This window comes from Hevea brasiliensis, chromosome 16 (genome assembly GCF_030052815.1).
Source record: "Hevea brasiliensis isolate MT/VB/25A 57/8 chromosome 16, ASM3005281v1, whole genome shotgun sequence".
NCBI lineage: Eukaryota > Viridiplantae > Streptophyta > Magnoliopsida > Malpighiales > Euphorbiaceae > Hevea > Hevea brasiliensis.
The window spans coordinates 45483076-45503021 of record NC_079508.1 but is presented as its reverse complement, the minus strand read 5'-3'; the positions used below and the strand labels follow the sequence as shown (position 1 = coordinate 45503021).

Sequence of the window (19946 nt, the reverse complement as noted above, 5' to 3'; positions counted from 1 at the left end):
AGTTAAGTTAATTCGAGATATCTCTGTGTTAATTCTAACTTATTAAATATTCTGAATGAGATATGAAAATTAAAGAATTTATGAAACAGACCTCTTCTTGCGATTTGGCTGTACAAACATAACACATTTAAGCATTTGGCATGCTTATGGTCATAGAGTAGTTCAAAATTACATGCTTGTCTGTACTCTATATCAACAATATTTAAATTAAAATTTCCTCCTTTAAAATTTTAAAAAATAATAATAAATATTGAATTTGAGTTTATTTTTAAATATTAATAATAAGATTTATTAATTTTATGATAAAATTATTAAGAATTGAGAACCTTGTCTCCATTAATTATTATTCAATACATTAATGTGTGGAGTGGGTGTGAATTTTTATGATTCATTGTATAGACCATATGGCTCAAGTCAAGGAAGACTTTGCATGAATTTATATTTTCCAACTCAAAGACTGGGACATGGAAGTCTGACCAAAGGCAAATTCTGGGAAATTTCATTTCCATGGAATTCAAATACTTAATTTTTATTTAAAAAAAAAAAAAAAAAAACTTTTACTTTTACTTGCTATTCTTCTTTTCAACAAAAGTGCTAGATATGATTGAATTCAAAATGAAGTAAAATGTATGAAATTTCATTCCATTCATATCAAGTCACGAACTTGTGTTTTGGATTTCTTAGGATTTCGAAAAATCATTGTATGTATGATAATTGTCTTATGATTATTATCTTATGATTCTTAATCATAGTGGATCTCATATGAGTCCTGTTGTAATCAATGATCAGAATATATTTATTATACATATATTAGAAAAATTTTTTCTGGCCAACATATCCCCTTGTTCCCCTAATTCCTGTGAGTGTTCTGCTTTGGTCTGGCATCAGCAGCTTTGCCAATCCAAAGTCTTGAAATTTTTGCTCACCAATGTTCATCCATTGGTATGTTTTTGGGATTTATATCGCAATGGATGATTTGGGTCTCGCATTCCTCGTGTAGGTAATGGATGCCTCTAGCTATGTCCCTAGCAATTCGAATCTTGTCTTCCCAATTAGGCTTTGTTTTAGATTTAAAAAGAAAGTCAGCAAGAGATCCATTTTTCATGTACTCATAAACCAGAAGCACATTGGATTTGTCATGGTAGTAACCCAACAGGCGGAAAAGATTTCTATGGTGAGTTCTACCTATGGATCTTATCTCATTCTGGAACTCCACTACCCCCTCAGCCATCACTTTCTCTAGTTTCTTAACAGCAATGGCTGTCTGCCCATTCGACAAGGCTCCCTTGAAAACTATCCCAAAAGATCGTCTTCCCAACTTCTCCTTGAAGCCATTGATAGTTCTTTCAAGATCCTCATATGTAAATAATCTTAGAGTGACATCAATAACCAATCCTTCGCTGGCTTCATTGGAGATTGCCTTGCATTCCCGAGCACGGTGTCTGAAAATAAGGGCGGCTGATATTGCTATGACAATTAACCCAACACTTAAACATGAAACACCAGTAATTAGAATACCAATATGCAGCTCATTCTTGTTCTTTGTTGATGAATCATTCCTAGCTTTTGGCTCTGTTCCTCTTTCTTTGCCTCCGAATTCTCCCATTCTCATCTTAATATAAGTCGCCACTGATTTATGTTGTTCGATTTTCCCAAATCTCAGAGGAAGCTTATGCTTTTTGCACTCTTGATTCTTACATACTGCAGCTTCACAATAACATTCTTTTAAGCACTCCTTTCTGCAAGCTTCTTTTGTACTAGACGGAAGAGTAGAATATGGTTCAGCTTCCCATGATATGCCTTCCAATTCATCAAAAGCCTGACTACTTTCTTTAATATGCATGCAATCATCTGCATTGGAAGTCGGTTGGCACCCCAAATTCTTCTAGCTTTCATCAATAAAATCAAAACCAGGAGGACAAGCACATGCAGTGACCTGATCCACCAGAGTACAGTATGCATTTGAACCACACAAGCCAGTGGGATTGCACTTGTTATCAGATGACTGCCATTCCATTTACCAATAGCTGTATCGATCCAAATTGTGTGAATACAATCGGAATATTCCATCTGCATCAATTGTTGCACGATACAAGGCTTGACCAAATATGGTTCTGCTATCACTTAGATTCCTTATATTATTGCCATTAGTATCCAACAGGTACAGTAGATCATTAGTATCAAGATTCAGCAACACATTACCTCTAGCATTTCTTGTACACGATCTCCAGTAGAAGTAATCTCTTCGAACTGGATATTCCAGTGCGAACATTTCCAGATTTCCATTCCTTGGCATCTTGAGTGCAAATCTTCCACTCATATGACTTGTGTTGGAGATGCTACACACCAGATGTTCCCTAGCCACTAGACTCTGTCCTAGTAAAATTGTGTCTGTGGGAGCATCAAAAGTCTGCCATATGATCTTAGACTCCGAATCATGGAGTACAAAATTACCAAAATTGAGCATGGGAGCGTAGGAAGCAGGCTTCTGAATTTTTGCAATGAATTTCGGTTCACTTCCCTGCTGCTGCAGGATGAGCTTACCTTCAATATTTAAGATCCAAAGTAGCATTTCTAGACAGAGGAGGCTCATCACGGTTAGCTGTCCATATGACAGTTCTCTGCTGGATTCTTGGCAACCATATGCCTATAGCAAAGCCATCCCCTTGTGGATAAAAACCAAAGAAGAAATGGCCAGACTCTGAGAACCAATAAGAGATATTAGTGGGAATGAGAGATGAACCTAGGCTGATGATACTTTGTTGAGCTGTTGCTTCACAAGATATTGAACGCAAAAATAGAAAAATTAGGAACATTGCCACAAATTTTGAGGTTACAGCACTTCTAAATTTTGTGATTATGTCCCTTAACTAGACAGAGATAATTAATTAAACCTTTTATTTTAATTTCTCAGCATGTGAAAGGGAAGAAAAAAAGAGTGTTTGGTCTTAAAACTTTTGACTTCAAAACATCTGAAAATATGCAACATGTTGCCCACCAACTGGACAAGATGTGAATGTTTTGTAAACCATTAGCACTACTTGAAGTTGGTGTGCATATTGCTTTTCATATGCATAATGCATAGAAGGGATTCAAGTGGATGTATTATATACTCTATTATCCAGTCATAAAGCAAATCATTTCACTTGCATCAATCCTGAAGAATGTTTCTCAAAATTGAACTATTCTTAGTCTGCTCCTTTGCCCTTTCTAGGCTTAATTCTCCTCATTATTTAAGGGAGGAAAAAGAAAGTTCAAATGCAGATAGAATTCTACTTATCTATATAAATATAATAAAATTGGTCTCTAAAATAGGCTCACCAAAAAGTGACAAGTGGCATTCTATTACATTTTTTTCATTTGCCAATTTTACCCTTATTTTATTATTACTATTATGTAATAAGTGACTTTTTAGTTTCTTAATGTTTAACATTTTTGTTATTTTTATTATTTTAATAATTAATATATATTAAATAAAATTTATTAATATTAGTATTACTAATAATTAATATGTGACTTTCCAAGAGAATCAGTTTTTTATTCCTTGGCTCATAACGTTGAAGATTTTAGGCAATAGATTTTGATAGTATAACTGGGCAACCCAATATTAAGGAATTCAAGGGTGCTTATGAAGATAGTCAAAATCTGCATTTGATGGAGTTGTGGTGCTCTGGTGGGGAGCTCTTCGATCATATTAACCAAAGAGAGCAACTCAGAGCGTGAAGCGCAGACAATTATGAAGCAGATTGTGAATATGGTTTATGTATGTCATTTATGGGGTTACGCTTAGGGAATTGAAGCTTGAAAATGTCTAGCTTGTGAGTAAAACAGAGGATTCTCCACTAAAAGCCACTGATTTTGGACCCTCGGTCTTCATAGAACAAGGTTGGTTGTAAATGAGTTATTTCTTTCTATTTATGTTTGTTTTTTGAGCTTTTGTTTGCATGTAATTCTGCAACTTTTAGTAATCATAGTTTTGTTTATTTACAATGAAATGCCATCAAAATATATATGCATACGAATTGTAATTGCAAAAGAAAAATATCATTAATAATAATTAATTTTTAATATGTTAATAATAAATTAAATAAAATATATTAGTCTTTTTATTATCACTAACTAATGAGTGACCTTTTAGTTTTCTTATACTTAACATAAAAATTTAAATAAAATTAATATACATTTATATTTGTTAATTATAATTGTAAAAAAAGTAATAAATTTTTTTATTATTAATAATAATTCATATGTGTATATTAAATAAATTTCATTAATCTTATTTACACCACTAATTAATATGTGACCTTGTAGGAGGGAACATGAGGCAAAATATGATCCACTAGAATTATATAAAATGCACCAGGTAATGCCAAGGAAAGATAGTAGAGTCAATAGTTTCACTTAAGTACCACCTCCTTAGACAGCATTTTCTAGACATGCACTTCATACAATCCTAATAGAATCAAACCACTAGTAAGTACTGTCTTCCCATAATACTACCACGGTACTAAGGATTTATGCCACGAAGGCATAGATAAATAGGAGTCGCCACCCAGGTAAAAACCGGGACATATTCAGTGTTTCTTCCGAGGGTCATGGATGGCAACTTACTCCTTGCAAAGTTTCCACAACCGTCATTACCATAGCAATGTCAAGGTTCAGGATAGTGGGTATGTAAGGGGAAGGTGTTAGGCATCTCTTACGCCTAGTCTAACCTCGTTAATTCGAGTGCCAGTCCTCTACTAATATTTCTAGAAGTTTGTTTATTATTCATTTATTAAACTTTATCCTAAAAATGTAATTCTAATCCTACACACGTAAGTAATTCACAAAAGGGTTGTTGTTTATAAATAATTTTCATGCACAAGTAATTCCTATCTACGGGGTTGCTAATTATTTAAATGATATTTACCAGATGACTAAAATTAATTTATTATTGACAATTTAATTTACAAACAAATTCAATTTCAAATAACCCTAGATTTATATTTAACCTAATTAATTAATTTTTCACCAAGTTACCCTAAGGATAATTAAACTAAATTAATTATGTACATGTGTAATTTATTCTAATATCGCATAAGGCATAAATAATCACAACCTAATAAAAATTTCTAACATGCAAATTTATTTTGCAATTAGCAAGTATTAAATTAAATTTAGTTTACATGCTAAGGTTAGTTAAATTCACAAACAAGATTAATTTTAATTTACAAAGTATTTATTTAAATTAATTACATGTAAAAGTCAGTTAAATTAAAAATAAAGTTAATTTTAATTTACAAAATAAAAATTCTATTATTACTACAATTTCATGCAAATAGTTATTCTAGAAATTTAGGATTACTTACTTGTTAGTAATTGCAGTTGTCATTGGGGCAAGCTATCCTTAAAAAAGGGTCTTCTCTTCTAATATGGCAATGATATTCCTGGTGACTCTCGTTTAGCACCACATAAGCTCCACGCAAATGCCCTCTTTGGTACTTACCTTAGGGCTACTTTCCAATTTTTTTTGTAATAAAAAAATAAAGAAACTAAAGAAAATAAAAGAAATAAAGCAAATAAGAAAATATTAATAACAATTTACAATGGATTCTAACTCTAATCTCCTAAAGGTTAATATTCCTAATTAGTTACAATTATCTAATGGTCTAAGTCTTCTAACACGATCCAAATACTTCATAACACTTCTTGAATTAAAAGAACACAGAAAAATAGATCAAATATCAATTAAAACCCAAGAAAATACAAGAACATGCACAAATATACAATTTCCAAATTCTGGCAGATTGACGGTAGCAAGAAATTTGATTTTTTTTAAAATAGTTAGACATGCCTAAAAATCATAAAAAAATTACAGAAAACAGCCTACATATCATACAAGGTCATAAAATTTATACATCAAACAAAACCCTAGCTGAATGGTTTACATAAATCGTAACTTTTCTAAGTGATAGAATCGTACTACTTTTTTGTAAAATTCATAACTCATTAACCACAACAGATATGAAAGCTAAACCAATTGAAAAAGATTCATAAGATTCTGAAATTAATTTTAGACACTAGATTTACACAAAAATATTAAGAAACAAGAGAGATATGGGCTCTACAAATAGGGTATCCTGCAAATTGAATTTTACAGGAATCCTAATTTCAAATAGTCATAACTTACAAAATACAAATACTTTTTCAGTGATTCTTGAGCCTAAAATTAATAGAATTTCATGAAGAATAGGAATATAATTTTCCTAAAATTTTTACACATTCAAAAAATAACAAAAAATAATAAAAACATGAGAGACCAAAAACTGAATATGTAGATCCCCTCAAATTAAACATGATTACATAATCTATATGAACATACAAGATAAATTGAAAACAAAGAACATAAAATTAAAAAATTGCGTGGCATAGATCTTGAAGAAAATAATAAAAACTGATCTTCCAGAAATCTTGTATGAAAATCTTCTTGAAGAAAAAAAAAAAAAGGAAGAACTCAAAGAGTCTTGAATATCTCTAAATTTTCTATATCTCTAAAATATATCTAAATAGCTCTGAATTTTCTGTCCCTAGGGTGATAAAGTTTAGATAACTTAAACAACTATGATTGCAGAATTCGAATAAGACTGGGATATGGGTGAAGTGTTTCAACAAATAGGAAGACAGAAAAAAATGGAAGGCACCAATAGGGAGTGAGGAATAGGTATGGTAGGGTTTGGAGTACTGGTGTGATAATATTCAGATAACTTAAACAATTATGATTGAGCAATTTGGGTGAGACTGTAATTTGGGTGAGGTGTTCCAACCAATAGAAAGAGAGGGAAAGGGGTGACACAAATAGGAAGTGAGGAAGCGACTGAGGCCAAGGAGGAGAGAGATATTTTATTATTTTAATTTTCATAAAATAAATTAAATGGATCCCATTTAAAATTCCTAATTAGACTTTCTTAGACTTATGAAGCCCCAATTAAACTTAATTAGATCCATTTAAGAACTATCCATATTAAATTTAAATAAAACAAAATTTTATTTAAATTTAATTAAATTAATTTCCTCAAAAACTTTATTATTATTATTATTATTATTATTATTATTATTATTATTATTATTATTATTATTATTATTATTATTATTCAAGATCATGTTACGGAATTAATAATTCAACTCAATGCCTCCAATTACATCTTACAGTCAGATAATTTTTCATCATCGGATTTTCGACCTCCTCAATGCACGTACTTATCACAAAATAAGGGTATACAGACCTTTTAGTTTATTAATATTTAATATAAAAATTTGAATAAAATTAATATATATCTATATTTAATTTGAATAAAAGTCCTCTTCAGGTCTTTTACAAAACGGAAGAGAACAAAATAAACATTCTCTCAACCGATGCTAACAAAATCAGGGAATTCTACTTCAATCTTTAGTTAACAATTTTCATTTGTTCTTTAAACAAAAACAATACAATTTGTTTTTACAGCTCATTTCTACTTGTTTTAACTCAAATACAATTTGTTTCTGATAATTTTATTCAAGGATTTGATTTCATTAAAACATGTATTTCATTGTATTCCCGCAGGCAATTAAGTCTGGTAGTATATCAATTTTAATTTCAGATGGAAACAGATAGAAGCCGAGTACTATAATTGAATTGAAAAAAAAAAAGGGCCTTCAAGACAATCTTAGAATAACATAGCTTAGATTATAGCATTTTGAAGAAGAAAAAGCAGCAAGTATGTTTGGAGCTATGTGGTGTGTGTGTGTGTGTGTGTATCATTTATGCCCACAGATACATTTTTACAGTCTTTGAAGAAAGCAAGGCACATGATTTAGACCACACTGCTAAAAGAAGCAGGGCTAGGAGGAAAAGGTATTTCAATGGTACCTTCCAACATCAAAATCACCTTCCTCATTGAAGGACGAAGTGATGGCTCTTCTTGAATACACCACAGTCCAATGCAAACCATTCTTTGCAAGGCTTGTTCATCCACTTCTTCTGCCACTTCTTCTGCACTAAATAGCTTAAGCAGCTCATTGGCCTTAAAACAGCTGTAAACCCATTCTGCAAGAATAGCTTCATCATCTGGAACATCCATACTCACACTCCTCCTGCAACATATGATCTCCAAGAACATAATCCCAAAGCTGTAGACATCTGCTTTCACAGTAATGGGTTGGTTCTTATACCATTCTGGGGAAACATATCCCCTAGTTCCCCTGACCCCTGTAAGTGTCCTGCTTTGGTTTGGCATCAACAGCTTTGCCAACCCAAAGTCTGAAATTCTTGCACGCTGATGTTCGTCCATCAATATATTATTAGGATTTATGTCACAATGGATGATTTGGGTCTCACATTCCTCATGCAGATAATGGATGCCTCTAGCTATGTCTAAAGCAATTTGAACTCTTTCTTTCCAACTTGGCTTTGTTTCAGATTTGAAGAGAAAGTTCGCAAGTGATCCATTGCTCATGTACTCATAAACAAGAAGTATGTTGGATTTTTCATGGCAGTAACCAAGCAGGCGGACAAGATTTCTATGCTGAGTTCTACCTATTGACCTCATTTCATTCTGAAATTCCAACTCTCCTTCACTAGCCACTTTGTCCAGTCTTTTTACAGCAATGACCTTCCCATTCATCAAAGCTCCCTTGAAAACAGTCCCAAAAGCTCCCCTTCCCAACCTTTCATTGAAGCCATTGGTTGCCTTCTCAAGTTCTTCATAGGTAAATGATCTTAGATTGAAATCCTCAACAAATTCTCCATTTGCCTTGTTAGAGAGTACTTTGAATATAGAAACACGGTGTTTGAAAATAAGAGCAACAGAAATTGCTAGAATAATGAGCCCAAAAGTTGAACTTGTAGCACCAGCAACTAAAATACCAATTTGTAGCCCACTCTTGTTATTCTTAGGAATCATAATTGAGGAATCATTCGTGTTTGGCATCTCTCTTGGTCTTTCCTTGCCCCCCATTTCTCCATTGCTAATCTTGATAAGAGTTACCATTGTTTCACCATCGTTGTTCGTTCTCCCAAATCGCAATGGAAGCTTTTGTTTTTTGCACTCTTGGTTATCAAATAAGGCAGCTTCACAATTACAGTCTCTTAAACATTCATCTCTGCACTCAGTTTTGTTGCTAGATCGGACAACAGAATCTGAGTCAGATTCCCATGTGATACTTTCCAATTCCAGAATAGTATAATTAGTGCTCACACAATCATCTACACTGGATTTTCGCTTGCAGCCCAAATTCTCCTGACCAGGGTTAATGAAATCAAAACCAAGAGGACAAGTACATTTGGTGTTTTGGTCTAGAGGAATACAATATGAATTCAAGCCGCATAAGCCTTTGGGAAGGCACTTATTCTCACTATCTTGATATGCAACCAACCAAGTACCATTTTGATCCAAATTATATGAATATAATCGAAATAATCCATCTGCATCGATTGTTAAACGATAAATGGGATTACCAAACACAGTTTGCCCATCATTTAGAGTTCGTATATTAAAGCCTGTGGCATTTAACAGGTATAGCTTGCCATCAGTATCAAGATTCAGACTCACATTATCTCCAGCAGTATATGTAGCTGTATTCCAGTAAAGAGAATCGTCTCCTGCTGCATATTGCGTAGGATACATTGCCAGCTCTCCATCTCTTTGCATCTTGAGTCGAAATCTTCCAGTTGTATGATTTGTGTTGGAGATGCTAGACACCAGCTCTTCCCCTGCCAAAAGGCTTTGTCCCGGTAAAATGGTGTCTGTTGGAGCACGAAAAGTCTGTCATATAATCCTTGAATCTGAATCATAGAGTACAAAGTTACCAGAGTCGAGCATGGAGGCAGAGGAAGCAGGCTGAGACGTGTTTGCGAAAGGTATCTGCTGGCCATGTTCCCGCTGCAAAATAAGCCTGCCATCACTGCTCAAGATCAAGATCACATCCTTTGGCAATGGTGGGTCATCCCGGTTTGCTGTCCATGTGATAGTTTTCTGTTGACTTTTCGCAAACCAAATCCCAATTGCAAAACCTTCTCCATTTGGATAAAAACCAAAGGCAAAATGGCCAGAATGAGAGGGCCAATATGAGTTGTTAGTCGGAGTGAGAAAAGAACCTAGGCTAACATTGGAATTTATTTGTTGAGCTGTTGCAGTGCGGGAAAATATGGAACTTGGACTTGAAAGAAGAAGAAGAAGAAACAGGAACATTGCATCAATTTTTCAATGTTAAACTTGTTAGGACCCTTGACTCGTACTTCTAAAGGCACAGTTGATCCTTTTACTTCAATTCCTATATATGCAGAAGGAATCAAATAAAATATTAATGATTCACGTTCGCCATGCAAAATTCTAAGTCAACAAAGGCAAAATTCTATCTTTGAAAAACTAATTTGAACTTTGAGTAGTCTAACTTCAAGTAGAAAATAATTTGATAACATTCAAGTGTAAGTTTGTGCTTGTTGTTTTTCTTCTTGATAGATACAAATATGCTAAATGGCTTCACTAGTAAATGCCGTATTTTTCCAAATACAATATTTTTTGTCTATGTAATTGTGACAGCAATTGTTTTCTAAAGGATTGACAACATTTGTATAAGATTTACTTTGCAGTCAATTTGAATTATGAGGACATCATAATTGTCTTTGTTATTGTTGGGAGGTGGGAGAAGGGAGAAGGGAGAAGTCTCACATTATTAAAGAATGAAGCTTTTGCTTGCGCATTGCACAGGCATAATATTAATATATTATTTAATTTGAATGAAGATATGGCTATATATAGTGTTTTATATATTTATATTTAATTTTTTTTAAAATATTTAAAGGAAAAAGAATTGTGAAAATATAAAAGAAATAAAATATGAATAATAAAAATAAATTGAAAATGAATATAAAGAATAAGATTGCAATAGAATGGCTTACTGATATTTGTGTAAATTTTTTTTTTTTAATGTCTTAATTATTAAAATAGCCATCCATGAAAATTTTAAAGATTGAAATAAAATCGTTTTTGAATTTAAAAATATAATATAAAATTTTTAAAATTTTATACAGTAAAATAGTACAAGAACAAGAACAGAGACAAAAACACAGAGGCCTCCACATACCTTGTCATTTTAGCTTGAGCTTTGGTGAGTTTTCTCGAACTCCTTTTTCTATATAAGAGGAAGCATATAAATATAATTAAACAAACAAAATGAACTATTTGTCTGTTTGAGTTTCAGGTGGAAGGAACAAGAAGACAGAACACAGAACAGAAGAAGAAATGAAGCTGAGCAGTGGAAAGAAGAAGAGGAGGGTGATGAGAATAGAAAAAGGATTAGATTTGGAGAGAGATTTTAATTGGGAATGTGAAAATAATGTCTTCTGATTGGCGTGTAGAGACTGGAGTTGACTGTGGACGGACAGTCAAACCAGGCATTGGTGGGTTATTTTTTTATTTTTTATTTTTTAAAAACTATTATTTAATTTTTTATATTTTAAATAAATTAATTATTTAATATTTTATTTTAAAAAATATGCTATTTAATTTTCTATTTTAGACCCTATTCAAAGTTTTTTTTTGTTCAACTTAATTATTGTAATTGAAATGATATAATTTGCAATTTTAATAATGTAAATATTATCTCTCATTTTACTAACTTTTATTAACAAAAGTTGCTCTAAAATAATCGACAAGGAATTAAAAAATAAAAAATTTATACTTTTAAAAATAAATAAATTAAATAATTAATTTTATTAAAATATAAAAATTAAATTGTAACATCTGCACCCGGTTGAGAGTGATCTTCTGAGAGGACATGACTTATTGGCGAGGGAACAGAAATGAACCGAGTCCCACGTCGAAAAGAAAGGATAAAGTGAATAGCCATATAAGGTGATAAATTTTTAACTTGAATAACGTGCTTTTAGACATTAAAGAAAAGGTCGAAGGGACAAAGTCGTGAGATTCAGTTGATCAAAGCAGACGATACCATCTAAATCCAAGAGGGGCATTACATAATTAGTTTTTTTTTTTTTAGAGTTTTCTTTTTACACTAAATTATATATGATTACAAATGGAAAATAGGACACCAATCCCTTTCTTGTTTTTGCAAGGAAAGAGAAAAGCTCATATTCATTTTTTTTCCAACTAATGGGATTTTTTTTTTCCTAATTATATAGTAATATTAATTTCATAAATTTCATATTTGAAGCATGTAAAAAAATTTTGGAAAAAATAGAACTATTTATATCTTTAAATAAAATTTAATTTTTACAAATTATAATTTTAAAATTTGTGAATTTGTAATAAATTAATACATTTAAAAAGAATAATAGATTATCAAGATTTAAATGTTAAGATCATATGTGATTCTTCATTATTGAATTATTAATGAACTATTAGCCTGATAATTAGTATCAGCCATTTTTAAACTTAGGCTTCATTTATTTAAAAAATTTATTAAAAAGAAAGCTATTAGTAAAAGAAAAATAATATAAAAATAAGAGATAACGACTTCTCTCTTTAAAAATCAAAAGTTTTTTTTTTTTTTGAGTTTTACCCATTAAAATAATAATTAAATTATTAATATAATATTAAATATAAAGAATTTAATAACATAAAAAATTATAAATAAAAGGTTAAATAATGTAAATTCTGGAGAAATGAATTTATGCATATTCTTGGCGAAAAATTTAGAGTGAATTCATTTATAAATGTATTAATTCTTTAAAATCTATCTGATCTTTTGAAACTTTACATTAATTATAATTAAATATTATTATAATTTTATTAAGAAACGTATCTTTTTTCTAAATTTACAAATAATTGAGAATGGAAACAGTGAAATAATTAATGCTCCGTTTGTTTCGTTTTTTTATTTTGTTGCATTTAGGACACTCAATATAATAGATTAAAAAAATATTTTTTATATATAAAAAATTAAATTATTTTTTATTTTTTATTTTTAAAAGAGAAATTTATTTTTTAAATTGTAATAATTTTATTAAAATATAAAAATTGAGAAATTTTATGTTGTAAATTAAATTTATGTATTGTATTGTTAGATATTTTTAAATTTAGATACGATATTTATAATTTATTTTCAATTTATTTATTTTTATTTTTTAAAATTTTTTGTAGATTAAATTTTAATTTAATATACTATTAAATTAAATCAATTCAATTGATAAATTTATAAAGTGGTGAACAAATTTATTTAATGATTGATCCCTTTTTAAAATAAAGTAAAATAGAATATGGCATTATTTTTGTTTTTTTTTCATAATTTTAAGGTGTGAGGAGAAAAAAAAATTGAAAGAATGAGAAGAGAGAATAAAGGAAAATAATTTGAGTGATATTAACGTAAAAAATAGTAAAAGTTGTAAAATATTTTTTTTTATTGATTTAATTTGGATTGGGAGTTTAAATATAATTTTTAATATTTCATTTGTTTTGTTAAAAATATTTTTTTTTATTTTTTAGCGTTTAAGATATTTAAAAAAATAAATCAATAAAAATATTTTTAGGATCAAAAGAAAAAATAAGTCATTTAAATAAAAAAATTTCCGTTATTTGGTTGCACTATTAAACGAATGGTATAAATTTATATCATATACATATAAGTATTTTTATATTTTAATAAGATTATTAAAGTCTATAAAATGAAAAATGACTTCCACTTAGTTTTACCTTTGATCAGAAAAATATTTTTTGTTGACTCATTTTCCTGAATATCCTAAACGCTAAAAAATATGAATATAGAATATTATGTAGGAAAATATTTTTTATAAAACAAACGAAGTCTTAGATATAAAAATACTTATATATGCATGATATAAATATGTCCTATTAATTTAATATCACAATTACATAATAAAAAATATTTTTATAAAAAATACTTTCTTATAAAAAATTTTTATAAAAAATATTTTATGTATACAAGTTATTTTCTTTGAAACAAATAGAATCATATCATACTAATAATAAAAAAGAATGCCCATAAAATTATAGATGGTAACTCTTTTTCCAACAATTTTGTTTTTTTATTGCAGGGAATGATTTTTTTAATTTTTAATTTTATTATTAGAGATATTTTTGTGCTTTTTTTTAAGAGATTAAAAGAGTAGAGATTTAGACTTAATCCCTGTCAAATGAGTAATATATCTTTAGCTAACTTAATTCGAGATACCTTTGTGTTAATTCTTACTTATTAAATATTCTGAATGGGATATGAAAATTGAAGAATTTATGAAACATTAGCAGTACAAACGCAACATATTTAAGCATTCAGCATGCTTATGGTCATAGAATAGTTCAAAATTACATGCTTGTCTGTACTCTATATCACTAATATTTAAATTAAAATTTCCTCCTTTAAAATTTAAAAAAATAATAATAAATATTGAATTTGAGTTTATTTTTAACTATTAATAATAATACTCTCTTAGATTCAATTTTTATGATAAAATTCATTTGATTTATAGAATTCATTTACGAATAAATTTCTTTGTTTGATATATTTTGTATTAAATATGAAATTCATTTCAAATGAAATGAATTTTGTGTTTGGAATAAATAAAATAAAATAAAATGACATATAACAAGAAAATAATTTTGTTACTTGAAATATATATAATTTTAAGTTTTAAATTTAATTGTAAATTCTATCAATTTTGATGTAATTTGGTTTACTTATAATAAATTTTATGAAATTAATTAATAAGAATTCTAAATGAATTTTCATTTAAACTAAACACTAAAATTTTAGTTTTACAAATGAATTTCATAAAATTTTGTAGAATTCATTTATATCAAACACTACCTAAGATTTATCAATTTTATGATAAAATTATTAAGAACAGAAAACTTTATCTCCATTAATTACTATTCAATACATTAATGTGTAGAGTGTGTGTGAATTTGTATGATTCAATGTATAGATCATATTGCTCAAGTCAAAGAAGACTTTGAATGAATTTATATTTTCCAAATCATAGACTAGGACATGGAAGTGTCACCAAAGGCAAATTCTGAGAAATTTCATTTCCATGGAATTCAAATACTTGCTTTTTATTTTTATTTTTTTTAAGAAAACATTTACTTTTACTTGCTATTCTTCTTTTCAACAAAAGTTATGATATGATTGAATTCAAAATGGAGTAAAATATATGAAATTTCCTTCCATTCATATTAAGTCATGAACTTATTTTTTGGATTTCTTTCATGAACCGAAAGGTGATGATATAGCGACTGTCGATGAACGGCAGCAAGGTAGTTCTTTGGTCTCTCTGGAAAAACAAGGTAGGGGAGAAGATAATCAACCTAGTGCCAACAAAAAGTTCTGCACATCTGTCTCTTATTCTGAAATGGGGGAGGTAACCAGCCAGAAGTGGCCCCACCCAGATAAATGAAGATACTGAGTTGAAACTGTCAGGGTTTAGGGAACCCCCTGACATTCCACCATTTAAATGGGATATGTATTGCCAATTCCCCAGATGTGGTCTTTCTAATGGAAACCAAAAATAATTCCTATTTTGTGAAGAAATAGCTTAGAAGATGTAGTTTTTTTGATTTTACAATTGTCGACCCTAGAGGTTTATCGGGGGGTATCTGTGTTGCTTGGAAGATTGCTGTGACTTAACTGTCATTCATAGGGAAGATTTTTTTCTTCCATGTTTGTATTGAAAACTTCTATTAATGCTAATTGGGATGTTATCTTTGTTTATGCAAACTCTATTGATGAAGTTAGACTTGAGCAGTTTCAATTCCTAGCATCGTATAAAGCAAACTTGAATGATAACGTTATCATGGTTGGGGATTTCAATTCTCTCCTAAGCCCAAATAAGAAACAAGAGGGCAATGGTTGTAGCAGATCTAAAATTCAACCTTTTCATTAATTGGTTAATGAGTTACGGTTGCTTGATTTGGGTTTCAAAAGTCCCCACATGACATGGTCTAACAGGAGGGGGGGGATGACACCACATCAAGGAGAGGTTGGACGGATGTATGGCATCATCTCAATGGATTTTTCCTTTTTTAGATGCCATTGTTTTCCATATGGAAGATTTAGGTTCTGATCCATCCTTATCAAGTTAAGGCCCTCTTTTAAAAGAGCTAAAAAGCACTTCTGTTTTGAGGTGATGTGGACAAATAATGAGGAAGTGGGAAATGTTACTTGGTCAATATGGGATAGAGATGTTTCAGGACATAAATTATACAGAGTTTCCTCCAAGCTTAAAGAATGTTGGCATGGCCTACTTAACTGGAGCCAGAATAATAGTTTGAATTCGAGGGTCAAGATCATGCAACTCAAGGATCAGCTTCAACAAATCAAAAGTAGATCCTCCTTCTGGGATGGTGAGGCAATTCGCAGATTAGAAGGAGAGTTAACAACTAAATATAACACAAAAGAAAAGTTCTGGCAGCAAAAAGCTAGGCAAGAGGGGTTAAGAGTGGGTGACAAATATACAACATTTTTCCATGCCAAAGTTCTTCAACGCCATAGAAGGAATCACGTAATGGGTATCAAGGACAACCATGGCACATGGAAATATGCTCTGCCATAAATTAAAGAGGTAGTCTTAAACTATTTCTCTCTGATTTATACTTCTAAAAATCCCACCAACTTCTAGTAGATAACAGAAGGCATAGTTTCGAGGGTTACCCATGACATGAACACCCAACTCATGAGGCCAGTCACTAAAGATGAGATAAGGCATGCTACTTTCTCCATCCTCACGAACAAGGCTCCTGGCAAAGATGGGCTAACAGGTATGTTTTTTCAAAAATGTTGGGTGATTGTAAGCAATGAGGTGTGTAGTGCAGTGCTTGAATTCTTTGAAATCGTAGAATGCTTAGAGGTATAAATCATACTCTTGTCACCCTTCTTCCGAAGGTTAAGAATGTTCAATCCATGAAAGATTTGAGACCTATAGGGTCAAGTACTGTTTTCTACAAAATCATTTCCAAAATCCTCACCCATAGGCTCCAACCCTTTATGTCTGCTATAATCAGACAAGAATAGAGTGCTTTCACAAAGGGCAGACTCATTTCAGATAATATACTGTTATGTCACGAAATCTTGCACAATCTAGGAAAGAGAACAAAAGGGAAGAATTTTGGCATGGCTCTTAAATTGGATGTAAGCAAAGCGTATGATTGCATGGAATGGACATATCTTCGGCATATGCTAACAACCCTTGGTTTTCACCCAATATGGATAAATTGGATTATGGAATGTGTAACTACTGCCTCATACTCCTTCCAAATTAATGGGCATAAAGTTGAATACTTGCAGCCTAACAGGGGTCTCAGACAGGGAGACCCTTTATCCCCTTATTTGTTTATGCTCTATGTGTAGGGCTTATCACACCGATTAAGGAATTCTCATATGAGTGGCATCACCATATCCAGAAGAGGACTAGCAATTTCTCATTTGTTATTTGCTGATGACTCCATCATTTTCTTTAAGGCCTTGATTGAAGATGCAAAGATGATTAAGCGAATTCTCTAAGAATACGCAAAAGCGAGTGGTCAAATGATTAATCTAGCAAAATCCTCCCTATTTTTTAGTAGGAATATGACATGGTTAATTCACTTGGGCATCTCTTCAATTCTTCACATTACTAATATGGAGGGTCAGGACAAGTTTCTAGGCTTGCCAACTATCTTTCTGAGATCTAGTAAACTTGGATTTGCTCAAATTAGAGACCGCATTCAAAATAAATTAGCAAGATGAAAGAAAATTTTTTTATTATAGGGAGGCAAGGAAATCCTTCTTAAAGCAGTCATAACTATTGTTCCTATTCATGCCATATCGTGTTTTAAGTTACCAGTCTCCTTGTGCAAAGAACTTAATAGTATGATGGCCAACTTTTGGTGGACGCAGAAAGAGAATGAGGACAAATTGCATTGGATAGCTTGGAACAAAATGTGTGATCATAAAATGGAAGGGGGACTAGGTTTTAGAGATTTAGAGGCCTTAAATATGGCTTTTCTAGCAAAACAAGGTCGGCGCATCTTATCCAACCCAACTTCTCTACTATTTCAGGTTCTAAAAGGAAAATACTTCCCACACTCCTCTTTTATGGATGCAAATCAAGGTTATTGGCCTTCTTAGGGGTGGCGCAGTATTCTTTGGGGAAGGCAGGTTCTCAAAGCAGGGTTGAGACGTCATATCAGTGATGGAAGGCCAGTTCTTTGTAAACATGAGAAGTGGATTCCACATTCCTTCCCCTAGTCTCCGAAGATTAAAACAAATCACATGGAAGACATTGTGTGGGTTTCTTAACTCTACCATTAGAATGGGTGTGAATGGGACATCCAGAAGTTGCAGGAGAATTTCTTAGATGAAGAAGTTAGAAATATCTTTGTAATACCCTCACCCGTCTACAGTGTAGTTGAGCAAGGTGTGCTACATTCGATGCCGGAGAACCCTATCCTGTCTTGTCATATACAATACTAATTTAATGTCTATTTAATTATATTATCTTACGTGTAGAATTTTTTTTTTATCACATCTTATTTTCATGGAGACTCAGACAGAGTCTCTTTTATTTTATTCAGTGCATGGCGAGTTCCAGTGTTACCTGTTAAAAACATTTTATATCTATTTTATATTCTCATACATCATCTCGTTGCTCATATCAATTTCCATGCATTATATCATATCATAGCTCACATAAAATTTCAAGAAAATAAATTTGATTTCATTTATATAAACTTCATACATTCATATAAAATTTGTATACAATAATTTATAATTTATTTACATTTATAAAATAATGTACATAGTTTACTTACATACAATAACCAAAATGCAAAAATCTAAATATACATGAGCCCTACCAAAACGGACTACTGAGGTGACACTGATACTATAGCAAATCTGTTCAAGATTCTAGCTAGAGTCTACTATTGCTGCTGTGACTGCTAGTGGTAGTCCCCTGTACCTACGCGAGTAAATAATCCATCACGCTAAGCATTTCTGCTTAGTGGTGCAATAATTGAAATAAAAATAACTATTAATTGAAATAATTATTCCATATAAAATTTACTAAATTTTTGAATTAATTACATATTTATGAAAATAATTTATCGGGATCTTTTTATTTATATATTACATATTCAATCTTATTATACCCATATTAGTACTTTCTTCATGTATTTATTTAAACTTAAAGTGTATTACATATATATATGCCCAAGTAATCTATGACAGACTATAAAGACTGGATACACGGGAGTATACTAGTTAAACATCCGTATGTCTAACATGTATGCATCTGTCATGTCAGGCATAGGGGCAGCAGGCATAAAGCCAGAAATAAGATAAGGCACAATGGCTAATGGGCAGGTATAAAGCCAGTAAAACAACTATCTTAGATATATATTGTCTATCAATGATTATTCCTGTGGGCAGTACTGCAATCTGTAGTCTCTAATTGGTATACCAATCGATCTATACTATATAAATAAGTCTAGGTTTATTTTGGACAAATTAATGTTATTAAGTATTTATAGTTTCATATTATGTGCTAGTTGTATTTAATAACATTTTCATGTTACTTATTATGGGAACATAAGTCCCACATGTATATTCATGTCACTTTTATGTTTAACAATTCATTTTGATTAACTCCATATCATAGAACAAGTCATTTTATGAACCTTTCTCAAGATTCAGATTTGATGTCTTAAGTTCACCTAACAAATTGGTTAAGGTGTGGCCACTTTTTTGCCACACTCCCCTCATGGAAGTTGTTCCCTTATGTCTTATCTTTGTTTTCCTTTTTGATTCATGTCATTTGACGTTTTAGAACTCAAGTTATGGTCAAATAACCATAACCAGTTTATGGTCTCTTCCTGGGTCTAGATTTAGGCAGATTCTGGAGTAAATCTTTGTCTAATTAATTGGACATGTTACAACCACTTTTAAGCCTAATATTCTTCATAGAAATTGTT

At 31.0% G+C, this 19946-nt stretch overlaps 1 protein-coding gene and 1 pseudogene across 2 annotated transcripts; both read right to left on the bottom strand.

The window, feature by feature from the left end:
- Positions 1–810: 810 nt before the first annotated feature.
- Positions 811–1843, bottom strand: LOC131174635 (G-type lectin S-receptor-like serine/threonine-protein kinase LECRK4; annotated as a pseudogene).
- Positions 1844–7256: 5413 nt separating this feature from the next.
- On the bottom strand, positions 7257–11329 carry LOC110636956 (G-type lectin S-receptor-like serine/threonine-protein kinase LECRK3). 2 transcript variants are annotated; one of them, XM_058138672.1, is made up of 3 exons: positions 11107–11329; positions 9830–10293; positions 7257–9733 (listed from the first exon to the last, which is right to left on the bottom strand). In XM_058138672.1, exons 2-3 carry the CDS (start codon positions 10209–10211, stop codon positions 7836–7838), a joined length of 2280 nt encoding a protein of 759 aa, XP_057994655.1. In that variant the 5' UTR covers positions 10212–10293; positions 11107–11329; the 3' UTR covers positions 7257–7835. The 2 variants fall into 2 exon arrangements, with proteins under 2 accessions (XP_057994655.1, XP_057994656.1); XM_058138673.1 differs by having other exon boundaries at positions 9830–10033.
- Between the last annotated feature and the right edge of the window lie 8617 nt (positions 11330–19946).

Bases quoted from the DNA above. Each gene is read 5' to 3' on its own strand.
- LOC110636956 (XM_058138672.1), bottom strand. From the start codon at position 10,211: ATGTTCCTGTTTCTTCTTCTTCTTCTTTCAAGTCCAAGTTCCATATTT. The intron at 9,734-9,829 runs GTAACTTTGTAC...GCCTTTTGGCAG, and splicing joins TGCCTCCATGCTCGACTCTG to GGGAAGAGCTGGTGTCTAGC.